The following is an 18,443-nucleotide window of genomic DNA, read 5'->3' as shown; positions in this document are numbered from 1 at the left end:
AAAAAGATGGCACTATGCGCCTCTGTGTAGATTATAGGGATCTTAATTCAAAGACACATCCTGACCGCCAGCCCATACCCCGAGTCCAAGATATTTTAGATAGTTTAGGAGGTAACTCTTGGTTCTCCCTCTTAGACCAGGGGAAAGCATATCACCAGGGGTTCATGACTGAGGACAGTAGACCACTCACAGCTTTTGTGACCCCCTGGGGTCTTTATGAATGGAACCGAATACCTTTTGGCCTAATGAATGCCCCAGCGGCGTTCCAACGCTGCATGGAGGAGTGCCTGGAGGGGCTGCGTGACAAAATATGCATTCCTTACCTAGATGACACATTAGTCTTCAGTAAGACGTTTCAGGATCATGTAAATGATGTCCAAAGAGTCCTGCAACAATTGAGATCTTATGGCATCAAACTCAAGCCCAGCAAATGTAACCTGTTTAAACGTGAAGTCCGTTACTTAGGGAGGATTGTCTCAGAAGAGGGCAGCAAAGTCGATCCTGCTGATTTTGAAGCTGTCAGGGCACTAAAAGATGCCAGACCACAGAACGTTGGACAACTCAGGAAAATTCTTGGCCTACTTACCTACTACCGTCAGTACATCAAGGACTTTTCCAGAATAGCTTCCCCTCTGTATGATTTGCTCAAAGCCAAACCAAAGGAGGTCTCCATTGTTTCTGCTACTGACAGAACAAAGTCCAAACGGAAGAGAGACAACCATGGAGTGCCATCAAACCAACCAGTCTCCTGGACTGAACAACACCAAGAGATACTGGAACAACTGATTGACTGTTTACTCCATCCTCCAGTTCTTGGTTTTCCTAATTTCACTTTGCCCTTCATCTTACATACCGATGCATCACAGCTTGGTTTGGGAGCAGTATTGTATCAAAATCAAGATGGCAAATTAAGAGTGATCGCTTATGGTTCTCGAACTTTAACAGCAGCTGAGAAGAATTACCATCTCCATGCGAGTAAGCTGGAGTTTCTTGCTCTAAAATGGGCAGTCTCAGAAAAGTTCAGGGACTAGTTGTACTATGCCCCAACCTTTACTGTGTTTAGCGACAACAACCCTCTCACTTACGTCTTGTCAACCGCAAAACTGAATGCCACCACCTCAAGGTGGGTCGCAGAGTTAGCAGACTTTCATTTTACAATTAAGTACAAACCAGGGAGCGCGAACGGTGATGCAGATGCCTTATCTAGAATGCCCCTTGATGTGGAGACATTTATGAAGGAGTGTTCTGAAGAGCTGTCATCTGATGCCATTATGGCCACAATTCAGAGTGTCTGTATACGAGAGGAATCTAAAATGGGCTGGTCAGTGGCTCTGGCAATTGCAGCATCATCAATGGAAGACATGTCAGCAATTGAGTCGGTTACACCAATTCCCACAGAACAGCTAAAGAAAGCACAACAGTCTGACCCGGCTATTCGCGAAGTGTTAGATCACAAGATTTTAGGTGTCAAACCACCAGCTCACGTTTTGAAAACATACAGCTCTAAGACAAAATGCTTATTCAGAGAGTGGGATAAACTGACAGTGGCTGATGATGATGTGATGTACAGGATTACCACGACTCGCAAACAACTAGTCTTGCCTGAACAGTACAGACTAACTGTGCTGCAAGAATTGCACAATAACATGGGACATCAGGGCCTTGACCGCACACTGTCTCTCATTCGTGATCGCTTCTTTTGGCCCTACATGCAGTCGGATGTAGAACATTATGTGACTAAAGCTTGTACCTGTCTTAAACAGAAGAAGCCTTGCCGTGACACGCGAGCTCCACTTACCAATGTGGTAACAACACAGCCGTTTGAATTGGTGTCTGTTGATTTCCTGCATCTTGACCAGTGTAAAGGTGGATATGAGTATATACTTGTTGTTGTCGACCACTTTACTCGTTTCGCCCAAGTGTATGCTACTACTTCCAAGTCTGGGAAGACAGCTGCTAATCTCATTTTTAACGACTTTGCCCTGAAGTTTGGATTTCCAGCCCGCATCCACCATGACCAAGGGGGTGAGTTTGAAAACCAGTTATTCATGCAGTTAAAGATCATCAGCGGTGTTGCTGGTTCCCGAACGACGCCATACCACCCGATGGGAAACGGCCAGGTGGAAAGAATGAACAGGACATTGTTGCAGATGTTAAAAACTCTGAACAACACACAGAAATCAAACTGGAAGGAACATTTGAACAAACTAGTATATGCTTACAACTGTACAAGGAGTGAAGTGACGGGCTATGCACCTTTTTACCTTCTTTATGGGAGATCACCAAGACTTCCTGTTGACGTACTGTTTGGTTTGCTCCCTCAGTCAAACTTCACTAAACAGCGCGACTATGTAGAAAAGTGGAAACAGGGCATGGAGGAAGCATATGCCATTGCAAGTAAAAATGCTCAAAGGGCTGCTGAAAAAGGTAAAAGGTATTATGATTCTAAAGTCAGGAGTACAGTGCTACACCCAGGAGACCGCGTATTGGTTAAAAACCTAACTCCAAGAGGGGGCCCTGGCAAACTCAGAAATTACTGGGAGGACAGCATTCACACAGTGGTGCGACAGTTGGGATCAGATATCCCTGTTTACGAAGTGAGGCCAGAGAGGGGGCCAGGACGCTCCAGAGTTTTGCACAGAAATATACTAATGCCTTGTGATCACCTACCTTTTGAAACACCACCAGAATTGTCTTCTAAAACCAAGATAGGACGGGGAAAGAGAGTGCAGCCTGCAAAAGGTCAGGAGATGGATGAAGATAGTGAGGAGGATGATAACCTTAGTTATGTGTTTCCTCAAGTGCACTCAGAATTAACCTTTGCTAAAAACAACCAGGCAGGGACAGAAGTGGAACCTGAATTAAGTTACCCTACTGAAGAGGATAAAGTTCCAGAACAAATGGCATCAGCATTGTCCTTACCTGATGATGATTATTTGAGAGACATAAGTTTGCCTTCTGAGACTGCACCTGATGATCAGTCTGAATCGTTTGAAGATGTTGTTGTTGAACCTGCTGTGCCAACTTACCAGCTACCACAAAGAAACAGACATCCACCAAGGCGAACCACATATGACCAGTTAGGAACTCCCACATGCTACAACATTGTGCCAGTTTACAATGGCCAGCCAACATGGAACCCAGTACCACTATGTACTGTTTCTGGGCTAATTCCATTGTTACCACTGACTCAGCCACCTTACCTTTGGCCTTCACTCATTAATGGGCTCCGACAGGTGTGAACCTATTAGACACTTAACTTGGACGATTGATAGATAGTTTGTGTGGACTTTTACCATAAACAATTTTTGGACTACATGCCGTTTGTGTAAACACTTCCTTCCAATGATGAAAGGACATTTCATTACAAGGTGTAATATACATGCAAATGTGAAAAGGTATGCTGTTGAGGAAAAGTGATTCAATGTCGAGACGACATTTGTTTTCCAGGGGAGCATGTGGTATGTTGGAAATTGGTGTTTTCATTGAGGTTGCTTTCTAGGGGTTGTGCTGAGTGGCTATAAATGGGTACATGTTGGAGTGTTGGGGATGGAGGCAGAGTTGTTTTTTTTTTATGCCTATTGCAAAGTTTTAGTTAATTGGTAATGCCTTATTGGTACACTAGGGGGAGATCACGAACATGTTCCTCATTCAATAAAAGTTATCGAAGAGGAAACATCGCTGGTGATCTTTTTGTGATTTTTCCTCTCCCCTATTCAGGTATTGTAAAGTTGTTTTGTCATTAAATGTTGTCTAAAATGTCAGTACTGGTTGTGGTTCATGTTGTAGTATTTCCGTATGTGTTTTATGTAAGTAAACATAAAAGAAAACGGCTAATTGTATCTTAATGCATTAAATACGTGCGTAACTGCTCGTGCGGAAACCGGCATTAAAGTAGTTAGTGGTGTGCAAAGTGTACTGTGATAGTTTGTTGTTTAAATGATCTCTGTTATTTTGGTTTATTATTTGAATTTACTGTGCAAATATGGCATATTTTGATGTCATACATTGATCGGTTATTTCGGGGTTAATTATTTGAGTTTAAAATGGCTGCCATCGCTATCGTGCAGCGCTTGTGTGGTGGCCTCGCGCGGGACACTGCCCGTGTACCAGTTTTACTCATTCAATAAAAGTTATCGAAGAGGAAACATCGCTGGTGATCTTTTTGTGATTTTTCCTCTCCCCTATTCAGGGAGACAACAAAAACGTCACGAAACGTCAAGAAAAACGTCGCTTCCCGTCGGAAACAAGCCCCTTTTATGACGTTGAAGTCGGACAAGATTTGCCCCAAGAGCCTGTCAGCCAATCAAAAAAAAAGAAAGGGTGTACACAATAGCCAATCAGAAAATAGTACTATTGTATCTTGGTAAAATACAACACAACAACCAATGAAAAGGCATCCTGTGGAATGTCACTCTTGCCTGTCTTCAAAACTTGACAGCCCTGGGGTAAGTTATTAAGTCTTATATAACTCTTATTTTGATAATATTAAACTAATATTAGTAAATATTTTCCTCACTTCAGCTAGCTTTTGTCAGCTTATGTGAAACATTGGCTTTCAATGCCATTTAGGTTAGTGTAGCATGTAGATAACTCTGCTAACATGCTGCCTTATGTAGCAAACATGTTGTTTCCTGGTGGCTAAGATAATGCCTTATGGAGTTTACAGATGTTTGTAAATGTTCTAATGTATTTCACCTCGTTTGGATAGCTTTAGATTATGGTTGCTAATATATATTTGGCTCCGTTTTGATTAGCCTATAATACTGCTATCGGTAATGTTATTTAGCACAAACATTTGCTAACATTTTTTTATTTATTTGTTTTTAGGAATGTGTCTGCATCACCCTTCACCAGCTTCACCAGCACCTCACATCGGGACATGCATGCTAAATAAACCACAAACCAAGAAATATGTTTCTGTCCTCAAATTATTTTCTTGTAGCACTTTCCTCTGTCCCATACCTGACTGAAAGGGGTAATTATACAGCTCATTATGCAGGTCTTTGTCTTCTCTGGTGTGAACTACAGCATTATTCATGAGCATTCCCACCTCCTCGCATATGGCCTTTCTAAACAAAAAGTGTCTTAGAAAATTTAAATTAATGTATTGTTTTCTGTAAATGAGTGAGTGAGATGATTGTCACATCATTTTGAAGTAAAACCTCTACACTACAAGATCCAGGTCACAAAAGTCTTGTACACAAATGTCATGAATGTGTTTTGTGGTCTAATTTCAGTGACTTATTTTTTTGTTGTTTTCAATAATCACGCATAACTGTTTTTTTCTCCAATATAAAGACTTGTACATACATACTGCTCATATATTATTGTAACCCAGTTTCTGCTGAATACAATGTTATCAGACTTTAGACATTTATATGTTTATAAGTAACTGAAAAATGCACAAATGTCAGGACATGTCAAAATCTCTTCAGGGCTCCAAAACACCTTCAGACTCCTAAGGGTTAAGTATGTAACTGGGGGGAAACGGAAAGCCCCAAAAAATCATATTATAAGTAGGCACTGTAATAGGCTTACCCTTTGTTGTCTGTATTTAAACGCCAGGAGTATTAGGAATAAAATTCATGATTTAGAGGCTCTTATCTCATCAGACTCTTATGATATTATAGCAATAACTGAAACGTGGTTGAGTGATAAGGATGGACAAGAATATAATATGGATGGTTACACATTGTTCCGTAAAGACCGTATAGGTAAGAAGGGAGGTGGTGTTGCAGTATATGTAAAGGAAAACTTGCAGGCAAGGGAGCTTACTGATATAAGTAAAAGTACGGAAGCTATATGGGTAAAATTAGATGCTACAAACTCAAATAACCTAATTGTCGGTGTTTGTTACAGAGCACCCAATGTAGCTGCTGAGGAAAGCAGATTGTTATACAGTGATATTAGGATTATGAGCAATAAAAATTATGTGGTAGTTATGGGTGATTTTAATCTACCGGGGATGCAGTGGGACATTGTTGCTGGCTCTTCTGAAAATGAACTTGAGATGGTGGAATTAGTACAGGATTGTTTTTTTACTCAGTTTGTTAACACCCCTACCAGGGGAGATGCCATTCTTGATCTTGTTTTGTCTAATAACCAGGACAGGATTGGTAAATTAGACGTTTTAGAACCACTTGACAGTAGCGATCATAACATGGTTAAATTTGAGGTTAAGTTTAGTGCCCGAAGAGCAAAGTCCAAATCAAAAATATATAATGTTAGGAAGGCTAACTTCAATTCTATGAGATTAAAACTAGAAACTGTGAACTAGATGGAGTTGAATAGCAAAACTGTTGAAGAGGCATGGGAATTTTTTAAAAGCACATTATTGCAAGTGCAAGAGGACTTCATACCTGTTTCCAGCAAGAATAAATCTAGGAAATTGCAACCTAGGTGGTTTAATAGGGAAATAAAGTATAAAGTAAGGAGGAAAAGGGCTTTGTTCCAGAGATGGAAAATAACTGATGATGACATAATAAAGCAAGAGTATCTAAATCTACAGGCTGAATTAAAAAATGACATTAGACGAGCTAAAAGGAATGTCGAAAGGAAGATCGCATTGGAGGCTAAGGATGACGTTAAAAGTTTCTTCCAGTATTTTAACTCTAAAAGAGCTCTAAAAGCTGAAATTACTAATCTGCAGGATAGTAAGGGTCTTATAATTGAAAACGACATTGACATAGTAAATGAGTTCAATGATAGTTTTGCACGGGTATTCACTGTTGAGGACACTAGTAACTTACCAGTTCTTATTACTAATCCAACATCGTCTATAACTAATATATATATAACTGAAGCTGATGTTCTGCAAAGCCTAGCTAAGCTCAAAATAAATAAATCACAGGGCCCTGATGGCATCTTACCTATAGTATTAAAAGAGATGAGGGATATTATTTGCCGACCCTTAACATTACTGTTTCAAAAATCCTTATCTGAAGGTGTGGTACCTTCTGATTGGAAGCATGCCAACATAATGCCCATTTTCAAAAAAGGGGATAGAAGTAATTTGTCAAACTATAGGCCAATCAGTCTAACTTGTATAACTGGTAAAGTTATGGAGGCTATAATCAAAGAGAAAATGGTAGATTACCTGGACTCAAATAACATTTTGAGGGATAGCCAGCATGGATTTAGGAGAGGTAGATCCTGTTTAACAAATGTGTTGGAGTTTTTTGAGGAAGCTACTCAGGAAGTTGATGATAAGAAGGCCTATGATGTCATCTACTTAGATTTCCAAAAGGCTTTTGATGTTGTTCCCCACAAGAGGCTCTCACTTAAACTCAAAGCGACAGGTATTTTAGGAACTGTAGCGACCTGGATTGATAACTGGTTAACGGATAGGAAGCAGCGAGTAGTTATAAGAGGCTCAATGTCACAGTGGGCCTGCGTTCATAGTGGGGTACCGCAGGGTTCAATTTTAGGACCACTTTTGTTCCTAATTTACATAAATGATATAGACACCAATATATACAGTAAACTGGTGAAATTTGCAGATGACACCAAGGTGGGTGGTGTAGCAGATACTGAACTAGCAGCTCAGCAGCTACAGCGGGATCTTAATTTAATTAGTGACTGGGCTGACACCTGGCAGATGAAATTTAACATAGACAAATGTAAGGAACTCCATGTAGGGAGCAGAAATATAAAGTACAGGTATTTTATGGGACCTACTGAAATAAAGGTAGCTGATTATGAGAAAGACCTTGGTGTGTATGTTGATGCTTCCATGTCTCATTCTCGCCAGTGCGGGGAAGCAATAAAAAAGGCCAATAGGATGTTGGGGTATATCTCCAGGTGTGTGGAGTTTAAGTCAAGGGAGGTAATGCTAAGATTATACAATTCCTTGGTGAGACCTCACCTAGAATATTGTGTACAGGTTTGGTTACCATATCTTAAAAAGGACATAGCGGCATTAGAAAAGGTGCAGCATAGGGCCACAAGAATGATTCCTGGTCTTAGAGGAATGTCATACGAGGAAAGGTTATTTGAGCTAAATCTGTTCAGCCTCAAGCAAAGGAGACTGAGGGGGGACATGATCCAGGTCTATAAGATTCTAACAGGTTTGGATGCTGTTCAACCGAATAGTTACTTCAGCATTAGTTCAAATACAAGAACTCGTGGCCATAGGTGGAAATTAGCGGGAGAACATTTCAAACTGGATTTAAGGAAGCACTTCTTTACACAGCGTGTAGTCAGAGTATGGAATAGTCTTCCTGATAACGTAGTGCAAGTTGAATCTTTGGGTTCCTTTAAATCAGAGCTAGATAAGATTTTAACACACAGACAATGCCCAGTTACAGGGCACCCACACCACATGCAGTACACACACACACTGTTACAGCACATGCACACATACACACACAGTGCCCAGTTACAGCACACACAAACACACACATTCACAGTGCCCAGTTAGAGCACACACACACAAAGTGCCCAGTTACAGCGCACACACAAAGCGCCCATTTATAGCACACACACCCACACACTGTGCACTGTTACAGCCCACACACACAGACACAGTGCCCTGTTACAGCACACACATGCACGCACGCACACACACACAGAATGCCCCCGGTCAGAGCTCACACACATTCACACAGTGCCCTGTTACAGCACACAGAAACACACACAGAGCCCCCGGCTAGAGCTCACGCGCACACACATACACACACAGTGCCCTGTTACAGCACACACACAAATACAGGACTCAGTTACAGCACACACACACACACACAGTGCTGTTATAGCACGCACACAAGCACACACACAGTGCCCTGTTACACCACGTGCACACATACACACACAGTGCCCAGTTACAGCACACAAACACAAAGTTCCCAGTTACAGTGCACACACACAGCGCCCATTTAGAGCACACACACCCACACACTGTGCACTGTTACAGCCCACACACACGCACACAGTGCCCTGTTACAGCACACACACACATACAGGACTCAGTTACAGCACACACACATACACACAGTCCCCACATGGAGTACACACACACACACACACACAGTGCACTGTTATAGTGCATACACACAGACACAGTGCCCTGTTACAGCACACGCACATTTTATGCTGCCGTCTGGTGGCCAAAATTGAGTACTACCATTTAAAAACATTAAAATGATATTTTCTGGTAATTGCAATACTTATATTCGGCCAGGAGATGGCAGCAAGAAAATAGAAAAATAATTAGGATAATTGACAAGGTAAATTTATTGTGTATTTGTGTGTCTGTGTGTATGTGTGTGTTTTACTACACTTTGGGGACAATTTTATCAAATGTGACCTATGCAAACCCACACACACACACAGTGCCCAGTTACAGCGTGCACACAAACATTTATTAACACAAACAAACACAGTGCCCAGTAGAGCCCGACCGATTTATCGGCAGGCCGATATTATCCGCCGATATTAGGCATTTTCCAAACTATCGGTATCGGCATTTATAATGGCCGATAAATGAATATTTCAAAAATAAAATAAAAACGGACGAAACACCCTTCAACCATGTCATGAATGTTAGAGTTGTATAGTTTGTCCACCAGAGGGCACTCTACACCATCCCTGTTGGCAACACTCGTGTATAACGCGCCACACATCCTGCAACCTGCTGATCCAGCCAGAGTCGGGCAGAGAACCGGTTATCGCGAGTGAGATCATCGGCGAAGTGTGTTCATGGTGAGTTGGTCACGAGACATACATTGCTTGAATAACAATTAAAAGAACATCCCCATCAGTTCTCAACTCAAATAAGCATGACAAAATTCGTGACTATCATGTCCAGTTTTGCTGCTGTTAAATAAGCCGAGAGTGAAGCGGAATTAGCTAACCACAAAGCTAGCTAATGCCACTATCAGTGGAAGACCACTAACGTTAACATTAATGAGCTTGGAAACCACAACGAACTTATTCTGCCTAAATAAACTAATGATTACTGTATTTATAACTAGCATGTCTCTAGTTACAGTCCCTGCATTGTAAAATGTAAGTTAGACATTTGCGAGGAGTGAACATTTAGACATAGAGAAAAAGTATCAAACGTAGCTTGTGCATAAAAGTTACCTTTTCTTTTACATGTGTGTGAAATCCAATGACGCCAAGTGTGCGTTGCAGACTGTCGTTCAGCCGCAGCATTTGCAGACTGTCGTTCAGCAACTGATGATTGAAAATGGTTTGATGTAGCTTGGTGGAAAGAATTTAAAAAGTGCAGGTAAAGGGATAAGCAAGCTGACATTGTAATTATAAGGTAGCTTATAACCCAGCTAACAATTTATGGTTTCCCGAACGTTCCCTGGAGGTTAGTTTTTGATTAGGTTTTGGTTCCCATGGAAAGTTTGCTTAACGTTCTGGGAACGTTAGTTTTTGGTTACACCAAACATTCCCAGAACGTTCCCCTAATGTTCCCTAAAAGTTGCAACCTTTAGGGAACTTTAGGAGAACGTTCCCTAAACGTTCTGTGTTAGTGGGGAAGGCAATGTAGGGACTAATTATTACACACGCACACAAACATTTAGGAGTGACCTTTATCTTATTTAATGATAATATAAATGATGATGATAGTAATAATGTCATCATTATTTTTTGTAATTATTACTGTCAATAATAATAATAATAATAATAGCCTAATAATAATAATAATAATGCTGGTAGTAATAGTTGTGGCTGTAGCAGCAATCATTTTATTTGTATGTTTATGTTACGTTTTATGTTATGTTGTTTTTTGTATATCTCACCTGGCTTGTTTACTTTATATTTTGACAGATGGCAAGTGGTGGACGAAGTCAAGTATGGGAGCATTTCACAAAAGGCCCATCGGGTACAGTCACATGCAACATCTGTACAGGCTCTGTGAGCCAGGGCTCTGGCAGCCTCAAATTTAAAAATACATCCAACTTGTGGGCACACCTTAAATCAAAACACAAAGAGATCTACGAGAAGATGCAAAAAGAAGCACAGCCTCAATTTCCAACCACATCATTGACACAGCCAACCCTAAAACAAATGCTAGAGAAAACCACAAAATGGACTCTAAATGATCCAAGAACTGAAGAAATGGACAAACTCCTGATGGAGATGATAGCCACTGACACCCTGCCTTTTGCAGTCATTGAGGGTGCAGGGTTTAAAAGGGTTATGGCCAAGGCAGTGCCCAGATACCCATTAAAGACAGAGACATTTTTCCGTACAAAGAAGATGGATGAGATTTACACAGGAGTTGTAAACAAAATAAAGAAACTGCTGTCAGTTGAAAATGCAGGAAACAGCATTTCTTTTACCACCGACTGTTGGTCAGGGTCAAATGAGGCACTCATGAGCCTGACTGCTCATTTCATTGACAAGAATTGGAAAAAGGTCCAACTTGTCTTGAACGTGAAATCCTTGTCACAGTCCCACACAGGACAGTACATTGGAGAGACATTTCTGTCCATGCTTGAAGAATGGGAAATTGATGAGGAGCGGGTCATGCTTGTACTCAGGGACAGTGGGGCAAATATGGTGAAAGGCATGCGCCTTGTTGAGATGCCAGACCTGAGCTGCAGTGCTCACATACTGCACCTAGTTATCAATGATGGCCTCAGTTCCCAGAGAGTGGTGGTGGACATTCTGGCAAAGCTGAAGAAAATTGCAACTCACTTCAACCACTCTGTTACGGCACAGCAACGCCTATCTAAAATTCAGGAGGAGCTAGGTGTCCCACAGCATTCGATCATACAGGCAGTACAGACAAGGTGGAACTCGACACTGCATATGTTGGTGAGGATGATTGAACAGAAAAGAGCCATCACTGCGTATGCTAGCGACCATGGACATTTCTCATGTCTGTCAGCAGAGGAATGGTCCATTGCGTCAAACCTGGCAGAGACCCTTGGACCACTGGAGGAGGTGACACTGGAATTCAACTGAAAGGACTCATCCACATCCTGCATTCTACCATGTTTAGCAGTGTTACAACGTTTACTGGAGTCAGAGGGACCAACCACCAGGGGTATTCAAACCACAAGAAAATTCATGCTGGACAGTTTGCAAAAAAGATTTGCAAAAGTTAAAGACGCTAAAGAGGTGGTGCTTGCTTGTGTCCTGGACCCACGCTACAAAGAGCGCCCTTTGGTACCAGAAAACCTGGCTAAAAGAGGCTATGGAGACCAGTCCACCAGATTCTGCCACGGAAACTCCATCTGAGGAGACCAATCCCAAAAGGCCGAGAACAGAGGACCAAGTACCCAGTCTCTTAGACTCGCTGTATGACACTGTGCTCCTTCCATCCACCAGTGAGGCAGTGGAACCAGAGGGGATCATCGAAGAGCTAGAACGGTACTTCAGAGAGCCTGTCATTGACAGAAAGAGTGGGAATCCATATGATTGGTGGAAACACAACACCAACCGTTTCACCAGACTGTCAGCTTTGGCAAGGCAGTACCTCTCCTGTCCACCCTCCTCTGTGGCGAGCGAAAGAGTGTTCAGCACCATAGGGAATATTTATGAGGATAGGCGAAGCTCTTTGAAAGGAGAGAATGCAGAGAAACTTTGCTTCTTGTACTACAACCTGCCTCTGCTGGACTGGAGCTATTGAGGATTGACTTATTCAGTACACTACCTCATATACTGTTAGCAATTTATAAGTAGTATAGTTCAGAGTTATATTTATGAAGCTTACCAAGTCTTTTAATACTGGTAACTTTGATTTGGTTGTTGTTGTTATTGTGTTTTTGTTCAAAGGACTTTACATTTCAAATCTTAAGTTTGTATTTTTATACATTTTATTTATCAGAACTTTAATATATTTTGATGTTCCTCTGTTCTGTTGTGACAATAAAAGAAACAAGTTTCATTTTTAAAATGCATTATCATATTATGTTAGTTAAAACTCATGAATAACTACAAATAACTAATGTTAGGGAAATCTGTTAATGTTTTGTAGCGAGTTTCTTATGGAGTAAGATCGCTGTCAAAAATAACTCGTAATAATGTACGTCAAATGTACGTTTCACAAGCGTAAATTACGCTTGCGCTTCTGAAAATTACGCTCGCTTCTGAAAATTACGCTTGCTTCTGAAATTTACGCTTGCGCTTCTGAAAATTACGCTTGCTTCTGAAATTTACGCTTGCGCTTCTGAAAATTACGAGTGGATTCTCAAGCCTGAACAACCTGTCAAAATACGTCATTGGACGTACAAGGCATTCTCTATCGAGGAAGAAACAATCGATTTTTGTTACTACGCATGTGCCGCAAAGCTGGAAAGATGGAGAACCAACCCAACCCGCCGAATTCACAGGTATTTCTATTAGTTTACTTGTTGTTGCACAACACTTTTTCTCGGTGTACAAAATGTAACAAAATTAAGGTAAAGTATGTTATACTTTATTCGTACTAATTATAGTTGGTTATTATTTATTATAATATTGTAATGGCCAGACAACATGCGTAACTCAAAAGAGCACTTTAATGTACCCTGTACAGCCGCAGCCCACACCAAACTCGCAAAAGAACAGGATCCAACAGAAAAAGAACAGCAACACTTAATGTTCCCCAGTATATATAAGGTTGTGCGGAGCCCGCCACTTTTCCTTTTATCCACTCCGCAGGTACCCCACATTCCCGCTATCTCCAAACCCCCCGAGATTGGCTGAAAAGGGGTGGGAGGACTGCCCTATAATAAACATTAAATAGTCCTTTGTCCTCTAGCCGCTACAATATGTTGTGACTGTCTTAATTTCTGTCATTGCAGAAATGTGTATTTTGGAGAGTAGGCTATACAGAGACCTGGAATGTCTATGACATGTATTAAACTTTTTATGTTCTGTTGTATGCATGTGTTTTTTAAAATTAATCTTTATTTTTGCCTGTAGCTGAAATTGTTCATACAGCACAAAATTTAGTGAACTTGCTGAGCACCCATGTAGGGTACCCAGGGACTGCTGTTTCCACTGCTGCACATAGTAGTGCTCAGTTGAGTGTTCAGCCTCAGGTGCAGAGAGGGGGACAGACAGAGGTGCAGAGAGAGGTAGTGCCATCCGGCACCTCCAGTTCAGTACGGCAGGAAATGGCTAGGTAATATGCTCTTTAGTGAGTTACCAGGGATGTACGTTATGCTGTGTTATTTGAATTCTTACATTTTTCCTGTTCAAAATGTTCATTTGTAGGTCCTTCCCAGGATTATTCAGGAAGGAAATAAAGGGGAAAAAGCGGTATGCTCCATATACGAGTACACGTCCAGCCAAAAGCTGCACCATCAACTTTTTTTTACTGGACCAGAAATATGACACAACTCCCAAGGCAGATACAGAACTCCGTTTAATGATGGCTGGCCTTGGGAAACGTTCCATAAGTATACCAGAACATTTTACACACACGCAGGTAAAATAATTAATATATTTGTGAATTCTATTGGTATATCATTTATCTTGTTTGAACAACTGCATGTCTTGGGTCAGCTGGATCAGATGGATAACTATATTGCAAAAAGCAATTTAATATTTAAATTTTTCACATGAAAATTTAGAATCATAATTAATTATTAAATTTTCCCTATTGTCAAAGGTATCTGACATAATAACAGGTGCATTTCCAAAGCTAGCAAGTGTTTCTGGTGGCTGGGTACTCCAGAAAAGCTCAGGTATGTCAATATGTATTTTTTTTGTCAGTGTTCTAGGCTTTTGAAAATAGAGTTTACTGTCTTTTTAAAATATCCTCTTTTATACTCTACTTCAGGTGGTGGTGGACAGAGGAAATTATTAATCATTACCCCAGATCCAGATGGTTACTCAGGGAGGCAGTTAAAAGCCGTGAGCTCAAATGGGAAGAGTACCATGTACATTGTACCTCTTCAGGACAAAATGGATACCTCTCCATTACCACCAGATGCAGTGGAGTTTGAAAACATGCCCAAGGAAAAATGTACCACCTGCAAAATAATGTTTCCTCTTCCGGTTTTGCCAGAACATATTAAAAACTGTGAAGAGGAACACATGAATTTTGGGGAGGTAACATATTCCTTTTTAAATGACACAAAAAACAGATATTAATATTTATTACATTTGATGCATCACTAAACTGTCAGTACCTAATATTGGAGTGCAGTGGAATTTTTGTCCTGCATTTTCAAAATAAAGGATAGGGAAGGTACAGCGTGAAATATTTAGGAAATTTAATTTTATTCAAAAGTGGTATTGAGTTGTTAATAGATTAATTCTACTGTTCTGATATACTGTGGTAGGATGTCTCTGAAGAAGAAACTCCAGAAGAGGTGGTACAGTATGTCTATCTGATGGAGACATAACTGACAGTGTAAGATATTTCACAGTAGATTTAACTAAAGTACGATTTGTAATTCTCAGTCTAGTCATTTCTAGAAAGTATAATTTTGGTTAACTTTATATAGATTACATTTTAATCTATTTTAATCTTTGTGTAATGTTGTTATTCTTTAAGTAATCTCTTTGGTATTATTTGGTACAGTGAATGACAAATTGTGATGTAATGCAGACAATAGAATACATTTGGGTACAGAGTACATTTTGACTTTATCTTTTACTTTTAGAGTATGTGTCCTGTTTGCGAAAAGGTGTTTGCTAGAGACATCATCGAAATTCATGCTTCAGACTGTGGATTACGGTATATCATTTTGTTCTTAATTTTACATAGCTTTGTAGGTTTGTGACTGAAAAAAATAGATGTGTCTTTGGCCATTACAAAAAATCCAACATAGTCCTTACTGAGTGTTCTGCATGATTTATCCTATTTTCTTTGGAAGGTTGAGCAATTTTTTTGCAATTTTTGCAATTGCCTGTGCTGGGTTGTGTACAATTATCAGTTATCTAAATTTAAACAAACCTTTATTTATGCAGGATTGCGCAGTGTACCAGCAATGAGGAAACTACACCAACAAAAGTGACACAGTGTTTCCAAAGGTATTATTGATATTACTCCTTTTGACTAGTATGATTTTTTCAATGGTATGTAAATTTTTTTTTCTCATTTGAAGCTGTGAAGACATTTTAAATTGCATCAGCTCCCAAGTTGATGATGTGGACACATTTTCTGTATGTGTGTCTCGGCGTGACATCTTCCATCGAGGCATGCAGCAATGGCAACGGCAAAAGAAAGCTTCCCCAAAAAGTCAACTGAAAGTCACTTTTTTAGGGGAAGCAGGTGTTGATACTGGTGCCTTAAGGAAAGAATTCTTAACAGGTATGGTAAAAGATGTAAACACACCTTACTTTTCCAGCATTGCATTACTCCTGGAGTAGATTTAGAAATTATGTTGGTTTATTTATAAATATTTTAACCAATTTACATGTGTACCAGAAATGCTTTCAGAAATTGAAAGGAAGCTGTTTGTCTGTAATGGTGATGGAAAAGGGAAAAACCCTGTTTACTGTTTGAACAGCTTAGACCAGAAGTATTTCAGGTAAGTTTTCTAAATGTATACAGAACTCACAACCAGCTGTATATGTTCATGTTGTAACACTGCTGTGGGGTATGTAGAATATTTGACTTGAATGTTTTTTGTCATTTTCCAGGATTGCTGGAGAAATAATGTCAGTGAGTCTGGCTCATGGTGGGCCCCCACCTTCCTTTCTTCGTGAGTGGTGCTTTCAGTACCTGTGCTCTGGTGATGCTGACCACTTACAGGTCTGTACCAGTGATGTTTTAGATATGGAGATGTCCCTGCTTATTGCAAAGGTAAAAGTTCCACTTGGGACATTAATGCACATTTATGAATGTACACACAACCTTTGTTTACTTCTAAATAGCAGGATGCTGTTATAAACAATGCACTTATTTTTTTTTTTGTTTTAGGTTAATGATGCCACTGAAGACAGCATAACAGACCTGACTGATGAAATTATAAACTGTGGATACACAGGAGTTGTGTCTCTGGAAAAGAAGGACCGTATTGTCAGGTATTTATGAAGAAGAAACATTTTGCACAAGTGTTGACTTGCGTTACCAAACCATGTCATTTGTCTGTGTCCTCTGTACAGAGCTATTGTACTACATTACACCATGAGGGTTCTCCCTATGCTGGATCAGCTCAGAAAAGGTCTCCAGCTTTACGATCTATTGGTTCTCATGGAGAAGTATCCTGACATCTGCCTTCCTCTGTTTGTTCCAGTCCATTCTGATGACAGAGTAATTTTACTTTTTTAAAACTAAACACTCTCCTGTATTCTAACAAAAACAGAATATCACAACAGTTCTTTCTCTTAGGTCAACTCTACCTTCATAATGGAAAATTGCAAAACTCTATTCAGTGAGAAGGGTTCTGTCAGGTATAGCAACGAAATATGCATCATGAACTTTTTCCAGGATTACCTGCAGGACATTGAGGATCATGGTATGTACAGTATACTATTATTAAAGTATTATTAATATGTATCTATCATCTCTAAATAACACATTTCATCCTCTTTATATATTTAAGAAGACGACAAGAATGTGGATGAGAGCCAAGCAAAAATCACTGTTGGCGGGGTTATGCAGTGGATTACCGGACAAAGTCACAAACCTATTCTCCCACGAGAAAAGGAGGAGTTCAAGATAATTGTTAAATTCAATCATGACTGTGATGTAGACCATACTGTGTGCTTTCCAGTTGTGAGTGCATGTTCTAGCACAATAATATTTCCAACCGCTCATGCAAAGACCTTTGAGGATTTCAAAAACATTATGGATTTAGCTTTATGTTATGGACAGTCATTCGACAGGGTGTGAGACCACCACACTGGTCAGACCTACAACTACAGACAGCTTAAATTCTTTAATAGCTTTAAATTCACATAGTTTTTCTTCAAAATATATGCTGTTATTCTGAGATGTAAATGAATGGCTACAGTGACAGCCATTGCAAATAAATAATGTAACTGATTTACAGTGTCAAGATTCAATGTATCGCATTCAGACATACCCTTCAGATGACAAAATACTTTCTACATATTGAACCATTGCAACATAAATGTCTCGTCCAAAAGATTCAGACTGTGCTGTAGGATTGATGGCAGTTTCTATTCTATCCATCACTGTTGGGGTCATTGGACATTCAATTTCTGGAAGTTCAATTCCGTGGTGTTCCTCATTCACATTATCAAATGATTCCCAGTCTGTTCCATACAGGTCCAGGTTCTATAAGAAGTTGGGAGAAAATATAGAAAAGAATATATTCAGATAAAATTATAAGATGCAGTCCGTATTTCCAGTCAGTTTAACAATAATACAATAATTTCAACCACCTGCACATTTTCTTCAGCCTCAGTGGAAGGGGTCTGCATATGCCCCAAAACCCACAACTGGTTTGGAGTTAGTCCTCCTTCTGTGCGCAAGGGGTGATTGTCCCACCCTTGACTGAATGTGTGCAGATCATTCTGCAGCCTTTTTATGAAAACGTAGTGCACACAGAAGAGGTGAAGTGTATTTGATA

At 40.1% G+C, this 18,443-nt stretch overlaps 1 protein-coding gene and 1 long non-coding RNA gene across 2 annotated transcripts; both read left to right on the top strand.

Annotated features, from left to right (window-relative positions):
* Positions 1-14,340: 14,340 nt before the first annotated feature.
* LOC140593557 (uncharacterized) lies at positions 14,341-14,768 on the top strand. Its single transcript, XR_011993947.1, has 3 exons — positions 14,341-14,380; positions 14,564-14,639; positions 14,735-14,768. It is a non-coding gene; the product is annotated as an uncharacterized lncRNA (long non-coding RNA).
* An 820-nt stretch (positions 14,769-15,588) lies between these two features.
* On the top strand, positions 15,589-17,581 carry LOC111853958 (G2/M phase-specific E3 ubiquitin-protein ligase-like). The gene is made up of 9 exons (XM_072718481.1): positions 15,589-15,637; positions 15,871-15,933; positions 16,008-16,213; positions 16,331-16,433; positions 16,546-16,708; positions 16,826-16,929; positions 17,011-17,158; positions 17,237-17,298; positions 17,451-17,581. Exons 3-9 carry the CDS (start codon positions 16,102-16,104, stop codon positions 17,470-17,472), a joined length of 714 nt encoding a protein of 237 aa, XP_072574582.1. The 5' UTR covers positions 15,589-15,637; positions 15,871-15,933; positions 16,008-16,101; the 3' UTR covers positions 17,473-17,581.
* The last annotated feature ends 862 nt before the right edge of the window (positions 17,582-18,443 follow it).

Source organism: Paramormyrops kingsleyae, chromosome 12, assembly GCF_048594095.1.
Source record: "Paramormyrops kingsleyae isolate MSU_618 chromosome 12, PKINGS_0.4, whole genome shotgun sequence".
Classification (NCBI taxonomy): domain Eukaryota; kingdom Metazoa; phylum Chordata; class Actinopteri; order Osteoglossiformes; family Mormyridae; genus Paramormyrops; species Paramormyrops kingsleyae.
Note: the sequence above shows the minus strand (reverse complement) of the source record. Positions and strands in the feature narration are given on the sequence as shown.